This window comes from Panulirus ornatus, chromosome 29, assembly GCF_036320965.1.
Source record: "Panulirus ornatus isolate Po-2019 chromosome 29, ASM3632096v1, whole genome shotgun sequence".
In the NCBI taxonomy this organism is placed as follows: Eukaryota; Metazoa; Arthropoda; class Malacostraca; order Decapoda; family Palinuridae; genus Panulirus; species Panulirus ornatus.
The window spans coordinates 8,610,296-8,622,361 of record NC_092252.1 but is presented as its reverse complement, the minus strand read 5'-3'; the positions used below and the strand labels follow the sequence as shown (position 1 = coordinate 8,622,361).

General features: G+C 46.5%; 4 protein-coding genes across 5 annotated transcripts in view; 3 read left to right on the top strand and 1 right to left on the bottom strand.

The window, feature by feature from the left end:
* Positions 1-12,066, bottom strand: part of LOC139758061 (protein O-linked-mannose beta-1,2-N-acetylglucosaminyltransferase 1-like) — a 72,421-nt gene that overhangs the window by 26,449 nt on the left and 33,906 nt on the right. The gene's annotated exons all lie outside the window — the stretch shown is intronic.
* On the top strand, positions 2,294-3,534 carry LOC139757933 (cuticle protein 19-like). Its single transcript, XM_071678872.1, has 2 exons — positions 2,294-2,348; positions 2,743-3,534. The coding sequence occupies exons 1-2, from the start codon at positions 2,334-2,336 to the stop codon at positions 3,097-3,099; spliced, it is 372 nt and encodes a 123-aa protein (XP_071534973.1). The 5' UTR covers positions 2,294-2,333; the 3' UTR covers positions 3,100-3,534.
* Positions 5,700-6,924, top strand: LOC139758059 (cuticle protein 19-like). The gene is made up of 2 exons (XM_071679124.1): positions 5,700-5,763; positions 6,139-6,924. Exons 1-2 carry the CDS (start codon positions 5,749-5,751, stop codon positions 6,484-6,486), a joined length of 363 nt encoding a protein of 120 aa, XP_071535225.1. The 5' UTR covers positions 5,700-5,748; the 3' UTR covers positions 6,487-6,924.
* Positions 9,260-10,348, top strand: LOC139757931 (cuticle protein 19-like). Its single transcript, XM_071678871.1, has 2 exons — positions 9,260-9,303; positions 9,678-10,348. Exons 1-2 carry the CDS (start codon positions 9,289-9,291, stop codon positions 10,008-10,010), a joined length of 348 nt encoding a protein of 115 aa, XP_071534972.1. The 5' UTR covers positions 9,260-9,288; the 3' UTR covers positions 10,011-10,348.

Sequence of the window (12,066 nt, the reverse complement as noted above, 5' to 3'; positions counted from 1 at the left end):
TTGGGCAAAGTGTCTCGCAAGTTAAAGTTTCTTAACAGCTGCCGTGTGGGACACAGGAGGAAATCGCCACAAAGATAATTTGTTAAACTAGATGCTTAAGGTGTTAAGAGTCCTGTGTAAGATTTCTTCATGACTATAACTCGCAGTCCACACGGAATATCACTGGGTCTTATTATCTGCTGTGCAGCGAGACGTAATGTCTTCTTCCAATTGTCTTATAGTCAGAGTGTAATCAAGAGCCTTCCGCCTAACTAGTACCAATCTCTTGCCATCATCTCTCTTCAACCATTCCTCTCCGTATGTAGTGACGCTGCTTCCCCTTCTCTGTTCTACAGATATTATTCTCGCCATTATCCTCGTACATGGTCTGCGCGTGTCCAGGCTCCAGAGTCCGGGATCTGCTTCCCATAGTTTCTGAGTGAAGACCAGCCACACGAAGACTGACCGTTACAATAGCTCCTTGTCTCGTATAGCTAAGCCATGGAATTCTCTTTACTTCTCTCGTCTTTCCCTCTTCCTATATTCATACTTTCCACTTTCCAAAGTTTGGCGTACAGTGTAAAAGCTTAAATCAATCCTTGTTGAGTATTCTTCCTTTTTAATAAAACCTAATTTTACCCCTTCAGTTAACATGGCTTAGACTGGAACATAATTCTGCCTATGCCATGCGGCTTTCAATAAATAAGTGTCCTAATGTAAGGGTACGATAAACACACTAATGAAATTGGAAACTATAATAAAACAACGATAAATCTGGAACCTTTGCGAGATATTAACACCAGCAACCACCTGGGTGAGATTACCACCCTTAACCAAGTATAAGTTCAACAGGTTCCTATTACTAGCGAGAGACTCAGAGCAACAGTGTGTATGTGTGCTGTAGATGGTGGGCGTCACACTGGCCCTTACGACCAACTCAGGCAGTCTTCGGTAACGTCACTAGTCACGCCTCGAGAGAGAGAGAATGGGACACCTCTGGACCAGAGAAGGTGCTCGCCTCTCCGTCTGATAACATGAATATGGATGGGTCAGAACGAGGGTGACCTAACCCTCGTATGAGTTGGGATAGAGGTGGCCAGTCCCCCTCTCTCTCACTGCGGACGAGGTAACATTGATACCTGAACAACAGCATATACACACAGACAAATATGTCTGACTGATGTTCATCAAGGGGCCACTGCATGACGGATCACAGACCTGAAATCTAGATAGAGGGCCGTGTAAAATGCTCTCATTACCGCATACATGGAAGAGATACTCGATCCTCAGGCATATTTTCTTTATTGTCATCACAGAAATCGAGCGGCGATAGACTATTAAGAAACGATAGCATATGTAGAGCTTTACAATCCTCTTACAAATACATATATACATACACAAAAATATACACCAGGTAACACACACACACACACACACACACACACACACACATACACACACTTCCTCACTTAAGGACGCACGAACGACCAATGCAGAAGGTCTACAGATGGGCAACAAAGATGGCATCAGACGTACGTTAGCCTAGCCAAGTTACAGAGGAAGTCTAGAGACCCCAGAGTTCAGTCGTCCACAACGGAATACAGAGAGAAGTTAGAGGCGTTTTCATAACCTTGAAGTCTTTAAGGTAGTTCGATGTCGCTAGTGGCCAGAACAACGAGAGGTTATGAAATGAAAATAAGCAAGCAACCTGTTCAAAAAATGTGTACTTTTACAGTATAATAGTGGCAGATGAATGGAATACATTGAATGATGAAACTGTGAATAGTGAGTTTTGTGAAGTTGTGTAACAGTGAAAAAGTTCAAGAGATTGGGGGCATCACAACGTAGAAATCGTTCTCTGTGCTTTACGAATAGGTAAACAGATTCTCTCTCTCTCTCTCTCTCTCTCTCTCTCTCTCTCTCTCTCTCTCTCTCTCTCTCTCTCTCTCTCTCTCTCTCTCTCTCACCGTTCTGTGTGAACGCAATACGTAATGTGTAAGACTATGAGTACTATTTTTGTATGAGGCTGTGTATAATGTTCTGTATGAGACAGAAAAGAGGTCAGGGCCATGTCAAAGGTCACAACATCATAGATAAGGGTTGTACGGTCGTGCTGAAGGCGTTAATCAATAAGAACTTCGACCATGTGTAAAATGGACACATAAGTACAATCACCGCTCAGAAACAGGAACCACTAAACATTCTGTGGCTTCTCTCTATCTTCTTTTTTTCCTCATCGTGTTAAGTGACGTCCTTTTATCCAGTGATGACGTCACTAAGGCTGGGGCGGGAGTATAAAAAGCGGCGGATCCCCACACCGTCATCACAGTTGAGCCAACTCGACAACAAGCAACATGGTGTCCGCAAAGGTGTGCAGTCCCAGCTCAAAGGGTCCTCATACTATACACTCTCAGCTCTGATCCCCTCCATATAATTATGTATCAGTCATTCCCCTCTAAGTGATCCCGAGAGTCAGCTCCTGTATTCTTTTCTCGGAATATCCTTCATCTTACCTTCAGCTCTGAGTAGTTGCCCCCAATTACCGTCAACCTTTAATAGTTCTCTCTCAGGTAGCCTGAAGTCTGTGTACTCTCTCCCATGTAGTATTCTTGATCCCAAGTTATAACTGTCCATGTATTCTCATCGCTATTTACTCTTTTCCATACACTTCTAGCGTCTTGGGGTTCCCTTAAAGTACGATAAGCCTTGCACACTCTTTCTCGATTATAAAGACGCCACTGACCTGCCTCTCGTGTGCTCCAGATCTTCATGATGGCCGCCCTGGTGGCTGTGGCCTGCGCCGCTCCCCGCCCAGAAAGCGTCCCCTACGGCCACCCTCCCCCATCCTACAAGGAGCCCGGCATGCCCTACGAATTCGCCTACGCCGTCAAGGACGAGTACAGCGGCAACGACTTCGCCCACGACGAGAAGAGCGACGGCTCAGTGACCTCAGGCTCCTACAGGGTGCTCCTGCCCGACGGTCGCACCCAGATCGTCACCTTCAACGCCGACCACACCAGCGGCTACGTCGCTGAGGTGGCCTACGAAGGTGAAGCCTCCTACCCCGCCCCTGCACCCCCAGCCTATGGACCCCCAGCACCCCCAGCTTACGGACCCTAAGCACCACCGGTCTGAGGACTAACATGGCAATAGGACTGGTATCGCCGTACTGTAATGCCCTGGCCACCATGGCCCTGTGGTAGTGCCATTTGTAGGGTCACCTTTTGATCTACCTATCAAGGGTACACTAGACTCCCATTGTCATCTGGACATATCCCAGTCTGTTCCCAACTTGATATATCTAAGCCTCCAACCCACCTCCCTGCTAACCTATCCCGGTTGGTATAAACCAACCACCATATGACCTAACGTATCCCAGCTTAACCCCCACTGCGACAGGACAACGTGGTAGCGTCCTAGACTTGTGGGGACGTATCATGTCCTTCTTGTTAATAACTTCCAGTGTCCAGCAGTAACGTCTAGCCCTTTGGTGGCCACCACACGGGTCGGGAATGGTTGTAACTTATTTTTGTAAATAAAGGCAAACGAATACGGAATAAAACTTTCCCTGATCTCCTCTACTTAATATATCAAGATGTCGAGTCGCATCAACAGCAGATATGATGTTATCATCAACAGATCTTACAATTCTCGCGCGGTCAAGGGTAGTACTTGTTGCGTTGAGGAGATCCAGACTCGTAACAGAATCAAAGACTTCTGGCCGATGGCTGGGATATAAGGATGACCTGCAGACGGACGCCTTACATCTGACACCACCAGGCGTGGCTTGACGAAGACCAAAGTCTTTACCGCAACTGCCCAATTATGCATAAGACATTTACATAAACAATGACAGACAGACACGCGCACACACTTTCTCTTCCACACATACACACACTAAAACTAACACCACGCTCAGCCAATAACAATGCGATGGAAATACATTGCCTGGGTTAGTGAATACCACATTACTGTTAAGTTATAAACCTCCTTAACAACAACTTGCAACCATCGATAACTTGGTGGGGAAAGTAAGATCTATCGAGCCACCTCTGATCCCTGAGGTACAGTGAGGTGAATATCTGCAGGCCAGAGGATTTCTTGTGTAATGTGTCACACGTCTCCTCACAGGTGCCGTGTGGGGACAAAGGAGGATGTCATCGCAAAGAAGAATTACCTAGGATGTTAGGAGTCCTGTGTGTGATCTTTCATAACTTGAAACACACACACACACACACACACACTTTACGCAGTATCACTGGCAATGTACTTATCTCCTGCTGTGCAGAGAACGTAAAGTCTTTTCTAATTCTCTTTCAGCCAGTGTAACCAAAAAGCCCTCCGCCTCACTCACCCACCTGCCATCACCTGTCTTCAGCTATTCCCCTCCGTCTATAGTGATGCTGCTTCTCTTCCTGAGTTCGTAAGGTATTACTTATTTTCGCCATTAATCTATACTTCCCATAGTTTCTATGTGGAGACCAGCCACTCCAGGACTGTTCGTTATAATACCTTCTCTCCTTGTAAAGTGATGACGTGGAATTCTCTTTACTTCTTTCGAGTATCTTTCCCTCTTCATAAGACCTCCCCACTTTCAAAAGTTTGGTGTACAATGCCCAGGAACCTCGATGCGCATTTCTTTTCCTTTCAATGAGCATATCATCTTAATTTCATTGACGTGGCTTAGACTAGCGCATAATTCTGCCCAAGCAATGTCGACTGCAATAAGTAAAGAGCCCTAATGACGAATTCAAGGTTATGATAAAACCTTCAGATACACTGGGATAAACAAAGTTCGTCCGTCTCAACCAACATCCTACAACAGAAAACGAAACAACACGCTGGAAAGTATAACATAACAGCCTTCGGTAACGTCACTAGTCACGCCTGAGAGGGAATGGGACACCTCTGGACCATTGAAGGTGCGCCTCGCAGTAAGATAACATGGATGGATGGGTTAGGACAAGGGTGACCTGACCTTCTTATAAGTTAGGAGACAGGCGACCAGCCTGGCCTCTCTCTCTCACCTAGTTTAATGTCACGAGTGAACTGTTCTCCGAAAGATGCAATGACAGAACACCTGGAGGAAATGTTATGGAGGAAACTTGTTAGAAAAGGTGCTACGGTGTACTTTTATACCATAAGACTGCTCAATGAATGGCTTAAAGTAAATGCTGAAAATCTGGAATGCTGACAGTTTGAAAAGAGAACGTTCAAGAGATAAGCATTACAAGTCTAGAAACACCACTCCGTACTAACCAAACTAGTTATTACAAATACATAAACACACACCCTTATGGGAGCCCACGAATGTAAGACTTCCTTCTCGTACAGCACATATAAAGAGGTAATCACAAAAGGGTAAATACACACATACACACTTGTTTTGTGTGAATACAGTAAGTAGTGTGTGAGACTACGGGTACTGTTATGTAGGAAGATCTGTGTATTGTTCTGTATCGGATATAAAATAGGTCAGGGTTATGTGAAAAGTCACACCATCATAGCCAAGGGTCGTACCGTCGTGCTAAAGGGGTTAATTGATAATTACTTCGACCTCGTGTGAGATGGACACATATGTACAATCACCGCCCAGAAACAGGAACCACTAAACATACTGTGGCTTCTCTTCCATGTTCTTTTCTTTTTTCTAATCTTAAGTGACGTCCTTTTAGCCAGTGATGACGTCACTAAGGCTGGGTCGGGAGTATATAGAGCGGCGGATCCCCACACCGTCATCACAGTTGAGCCAACTCGACAACAAGAAACATGGTGTCCGCAAAGGTGTGCAGTCTCAGCTCTAACGTTCCCCCATACTATACACTCTCAGCTCTGATCCCCTCCACGTACACTCACTTTCAGTCATTATTCTCTAAGTGATCACAGGAGTTAGCTCCTGTGTTCTTATCCCTTAACATACTCTTGGTCTTACACATATTCTCGTCCCCTGTCTACTTACTTATGTCTAAAATCAGCCCAAGTTTCCAACTTTCCATGTACTCACATCGCCACTTACTTCCTCCCATGTCCTTTAAGCCCTACACATATTCCTTCATGTATTCTAAGAACTGCTGATTTCTCTCCATTATTCTCGACCTGATTATACTCTATGAGGCCCTACTATAAAGACGCCACTGACATGCCTCTCCTGTGCTCCAGATCTTCATGATGGCCGTCTTGGTGGCTGTGGCCTGCGCCGCTCCGCAACCAGAAAGCGTCCCCTACGGCCACCCTCCCCCATCCTACAAGGAGCCCGGCATGCCCTACGAATTCGCCTACGTCGTCAAGGACGACTACAGCGGCAACGACTTCGCCCACGACGAGAAGAGCGACGGCTCAGTGACCTCAGGCTCCTACAGGGTGCTCCTGCCCGACGGTCGCACCCAGACCGTCACCTTCAACGCCGACCACACCAGCGGCTACGTCGCTGAGGTGGCCTACGAAGGCGAGGCCTCCTACCCCGCCCCTGCACCCCCAGCCTATGGACCCCCAGCTTACGGACCCTAAGCACCCCCGGTCAAGGCCAGAATCACAACATAGCAATAGGACTGGCATTGCCCTAGTGTAATGTCCTCGCCACCTTCACCCTGTGGGTCACATCTACCCCCATCACCTGGACATACGCCAGTTCGTTCCTGACTTGAAATATCTAAGTTTCCACCCAACCTACCACATTCTACTTCCATAGATCTTGCCTTGCTAACCTAACGTATCCTGGCTGGTTATATCCCAGCCTCCAGATGGCCTAACATATCCCAACTTATCCCCCCCCACTGCGACAGGACAACGTGGTGGTGTCCTAATGTGGAATGGATGATCCTGTCCTCCCTATGATAACTTCCAGTGTCCTACTGTAATGTCTGGCCATAGCCAAGGTACTACAGTTGCCATGAAATGGGCTTAGAATGTTAGTAAGTTATTTCTGTAAATAAAGACAAACGAATACTGAACAAACATTTATCAATCTCCCTTAAGTAATGCAATGGCATGTCAAGTAACATCAACAGGAGAAAAATAGAAATATTAAATAAACATCATGGGTTTCCGTGGTATAGTGGTGTTAAACCTCGGTGACCATATGTCACACTCGGGCCCAACCGAGTTCGAATCCTGGGCGTGATAATCAGCCCCTAAGCCAATACAGCCATCCCTCTTCCTCTTAGGTATGGTCGATGAATGGGTAACCGGCGCAGCGTCAATAAAAAGGCCTTAATCAAGGTATTCAATGTTCATGCTGTCTCAGCTACCATTAGAAAAGACATGATAAGACTGAAGGTTCGCAACTCTGAAGTGGTCAAGGGTCTGCCATTCGCACTCAATTGGCCCAAATTCATTATTGTTTTCTCTTCTAACAAGTTCAGTATTCTATCTCTTCGACTGACGCTCCTTCGAATGCAACTTCGCTCTACCCATATGCCAGGTCGGTTACAGTAAAAATGTGTCCTAATGACTATACCAAAACGAACAAAGTTTGTTAGTCCTCAGCAACAGAAAACAACACATGAATACAACTGCAAAGTATAATACAGTAACGAAAAATTCTGAGCATCTGCAAAATGTTAACACCATCAGCAACCTGTGAGGCATTACCACGGTAACGCTGCCAATGATCAACCAAATAAAGGTAAAACAGATCCCAACAACCAGCGAGACACACAGAGGAACAGATTATATGTTGTGCATGTTAGACGTCACCTGGCCCCTGTAGCCAACCTCACACACACACACACACACACACACACACACACACGCAAACACATACACATACAAGAGAAGGGGACCTACAGATGCAAAACTACCTTCTCGAAGTGTACAAATAGGTAGTCATACAAACTTTCACACACATCAGGAAATGGATCCCAGGAGAGTGGAAATCCCCTCTCCGCACAGCACAAATCGGTGACAGACATGCTCTCTCTCTCTCTCTCTCTCTCTCTCTCTCTCTCTCTCTCTCTCTCTCTGTTCTGCATAAGGCCCTGTGTAACGTTCTGCATAAGGCCGAGAGAGAAAATAGGTTAGGATCATGTCAAACGTCACGCCATCATGGCCAAGGGTCGCACCGTCATGCTGAAGGAGGTCAATACGGTGGGTCCCAGCCTTTTTCCCGCTCGTGACGCCTTTTCTCAAAATACCGCCACACTCGCGACCCCCTCTTTTCTTGCGACACCCCCCCCTTTTCTCTCGACCCCCCCTCTTTTCCCTCGACACCCCCACCCCCCCACACACCCACCTTTTTGATTCATCTACCAACTCGCAGGGTCTTTCAAACATGGCGATATTTCCAAGATCAACTTTACGACGACGCCAATTTCCGCAATTTGGAGATGAAGGCCCGGAGACTATCCTGAAACATGAGAACATGTGTTTCCCCTCGCCCTGAAGCTTCGAATTTCGTTTGTTTAGCTGTTCGAAAGAAGTCTGCCCGGCAAGCAAGCCTTTGAATTCATGTTTTATCACTGAAGTGAACCAGATGATCTGTCTTTCTCTCGAACATCCAAAAATAATTTGATCTCATCTCTCGACTCAAAAACACAGAGTCACAACATTCCCACTCGACAGCCAGCGTACAGCCGTGTACAAGAGGGCAGAGAACCTCGCGGGTCCGCAACCACGTCTCTGCAAAGCCCTCCTGAAAAGACGAGAGTTGAATGTTCCTGCGTTTACCAAATTCACGATTTTGACCACGGAGTCGAGCACTCCTTCCAGAGAGGCGGGCTGGGGAGAGTCTTACATGCAAGAGCATAACGGTGGATCATGCAATGCATGCCTTTTACTTGGGTGGTGAGGCGTACGTACTATATCCCTCCGAACGTCGCAGGCCTATTTGTAAAATTAAAAAAAGAAGTCCTCAATTTTATATACAAAATATTATAAAGACAGTATTATCTATTTTACGAGATACGTGAAATTTCTACACACGGTGTATCATCTCGCCCTCCACCCTAGCCTAGAGCCTTGAGTGCCCAAGGCTCTCAATTTCTCCCAAGACTGTAACGTGTATATGAAAAAATAAAAAAAAAGAATATCCACGTTCTCTCTCAAGGCTTCGCGAACCCCCTTCGCGACCCCCAGGTTGGGAACCCCCTGAGTTCATAAGTAACTGGACTTTGCGGAAAATGACACATAAGTACAATTATCACCCCAAAACAGAAACCCCTATACATATACCATGGTTCCTCCCCGTTTTCTATTGTCTATTCTGAGTGATATCTTGTCCAATGGTGACGCCACTAAGGTTAAGGTGGGAGTATAAAATGCGGAGCATCCTCAGCCAGGCATCAGAGTTCAGCCAGCTCGACAGCAAGCAACATGGTGTCCGCAAAGGTATGCAGTCTCAGCTCTCAGGTTTCCCAGCTCTAAGAACTTCCCTCTATTTACCTTCAGCATCTATGGATTCTCTCTCATGTAGTCTCAAGTTTGTGTACTCAGCCCCATGTGCTCTTTGACCCTGAGTACATGTCTATCTGTGTTTCCGTTTCGTGTGTACTCCAATCACACTCATCCTTCTTACAACTGCTCATGTACTCTTTTTCTTACACTTCAGTATCTTGGACGTCCCTCCATGTACCCTAAGCCATGTACACTATACTCAGTGTATTCTAAAAAGAAAGTGCACTTTTCTCCATTATCTACGACTCCACCGCATTCTCTGAGCTCTTATATAAACAAATCGTTGATCCGCCTCTCCTGTGCTCCAGATCTTCATGATGGCCGCCCTGGTGGCTGTGGCCTGCGCCGCTCCCCGCCCAGAAAGCGTCCCCTACGGCCACCCTCCCCCATCCTACAAGGAGCCCGGCATGCCCTACGAATTCGGCTACGCCGTCAAGGACGAGTACAGCGGCAACGACTTCGCCCACGACGAGAAGAGCGACGGCACAGTGACCTCAGGCTCCTACAGGGTGCTCCTGCCCGACGGTCGCACCCAGATCGTCACATACAACGCTGACCACACCAGCGGCTTCGTCGCTGAGGTGACCTACGAGGGCGAGGCCACGTACCCAGCTCCCGCACCCAAATCCTACGGCCGTTAAGAACCCCATCCTTACGCCTGAGCCCCAACACAGCCCTTGGACAGATACCTACCGTCCGGTCTTCACACCCCCATCATCTTCGACACCTGTCTACGTCACCTGTCATCATACCACCGCTTGGCCAATCTATACACCTCCTCCCCTGAACTGCCTTCTGCTATTCAACGGTCTCCAGCCAGCACAGGACATATCCCACAGAACATAGCCCTGCCTTCCTGGCAACAGAAGTGGCTTGACAATATCACTTTAGCCATCATCAAGGTCAGACAACAGTATCACAAGGACCTGCAGTGGTTGTACATTATTTATTCAAATAAAGATGTTGTACTAAGAAAGAATACTCTTTATTGAGGATCGCTTCCTTTAAAGACATGAGTTCAACTCACACCCGGTAATGTATGATATACGAACATTGTAAGCAATTACGAGCTTTGACCCAAACGGTATAAACGTAATGGGGATAAAAAAGAAAAGAAAACAATGACTTCATAAACAAACCAACGTACAATTCAACATGTGTTAGCGTCACACAATCACGTGAATTTGTACTAATTGTTCATGACTGCTCTTTCATCACCGACTGCTAAAATTGCAAGAGGCATAAGCATACCCACCACCAGAACGAAAAAAGGGCCTGCAACACTAACTCGTTCAGCGGGGACGTGGAACCAGCACATTGCACTGGAAATCCTTCATGAAAGGCAACCGTCTGTAAAGTCTACGAAGCTGAGACGTCAGATGTATGTAATACATTTGCAGAAAATACATCAAAACTATAAATTACCAGCCTCAACCAACGGTTTAATACTTCACCTTTACTCTATCGCTATGTTTGCGTCCGGTAAAATACATGATGATAGAGGTATATTGATTGACGATCTACACTGTTAGACTTGGATTATGTTGGTCTATGAAAACACACTAAGTATAAATTGATCTGTAATCATTAACAGGCATCCTACTCTACCTGTAATGCAACTGGAGGTACATGAGAAAGAAAATATATGAATACGAATATGTAAATACAAACTTAAAAGAAAACGATTCTTTTCTTGCGGTTCACACATAATGAGGAGTGGCCGATGTGCCGAGGACTTTCCCCTACAGGTTATTGGTCAGGTAACATGACCCACGGTGCTCATCTCTAAGTTACGAGCTACTTCATGTAAGTGACTGAGACCACGAGATTCTACAGTCACTATCCAGTGATGAACCGTGGAGCAAGCATCTTAGAAATGCCAGCACAAAGGTCGACATCTGCGCCTCGTAAGGTTTTGTTTTGTCAGTCTTAATCTGGCAACACCGACGAGGGTTTAACGTACAGATGAGACTCGAAGTTGCAAGGAGGAGGTAGAGAATGTGGTGTTCCTGGGACTAGTATATACACATCATGGCACCGTGCCCCTCCATGCCAGGAGCCTTGTGTGTGTGTGTGTGTGTGTGTGTGTGTGTGTGTGTGTGTGTGTTACATCCAGCTACCATCTTCTGACAGGACTAGGAGCAATCACACGACCAAGGCTGTTCATGGCCTCCTTGTTTGCTATACGCTGTAGTAATGAGCCAAGGTCACTCACTTGCGGTTTCAGGACTCTGAGATAAATAAACCTGCGCCCTGTACTCCTGCCTGACGATGTCTGAGGAGACTGTAGTCCCTTTCGTCAACCACGCCCAAGGTGACGCTACACTCGCGGTGTAACCACAAGCAGGCAGAAACTAGCAACACATATACATACATATACATACATACATAAATACACAGGTATGCCTCTTTCATTCATGATTACCCCAGGACCCCTTTTTCATAAGGTCCTGGGGTTACCCTAGGACCCTTTTTTTTTTTTCAGAAGTTTCCTGCAGCTCTAAGGCATGCGCTACGGTCAGCAGCAAGGACAGGATAGACTCCCCTGAAGCAAGAGTTTATGGAGAAACTGTGTGACCTGTTTCCTCACCTAGCGATGATGCAGCCTCGCCAAAGGTGACTTTCCACGAACGCTGTAGCCTCAAGCAGACGAGGTGTGGTGACCTCTCTCTCTCTCTCTCTCTCTCTCTCTCTCTC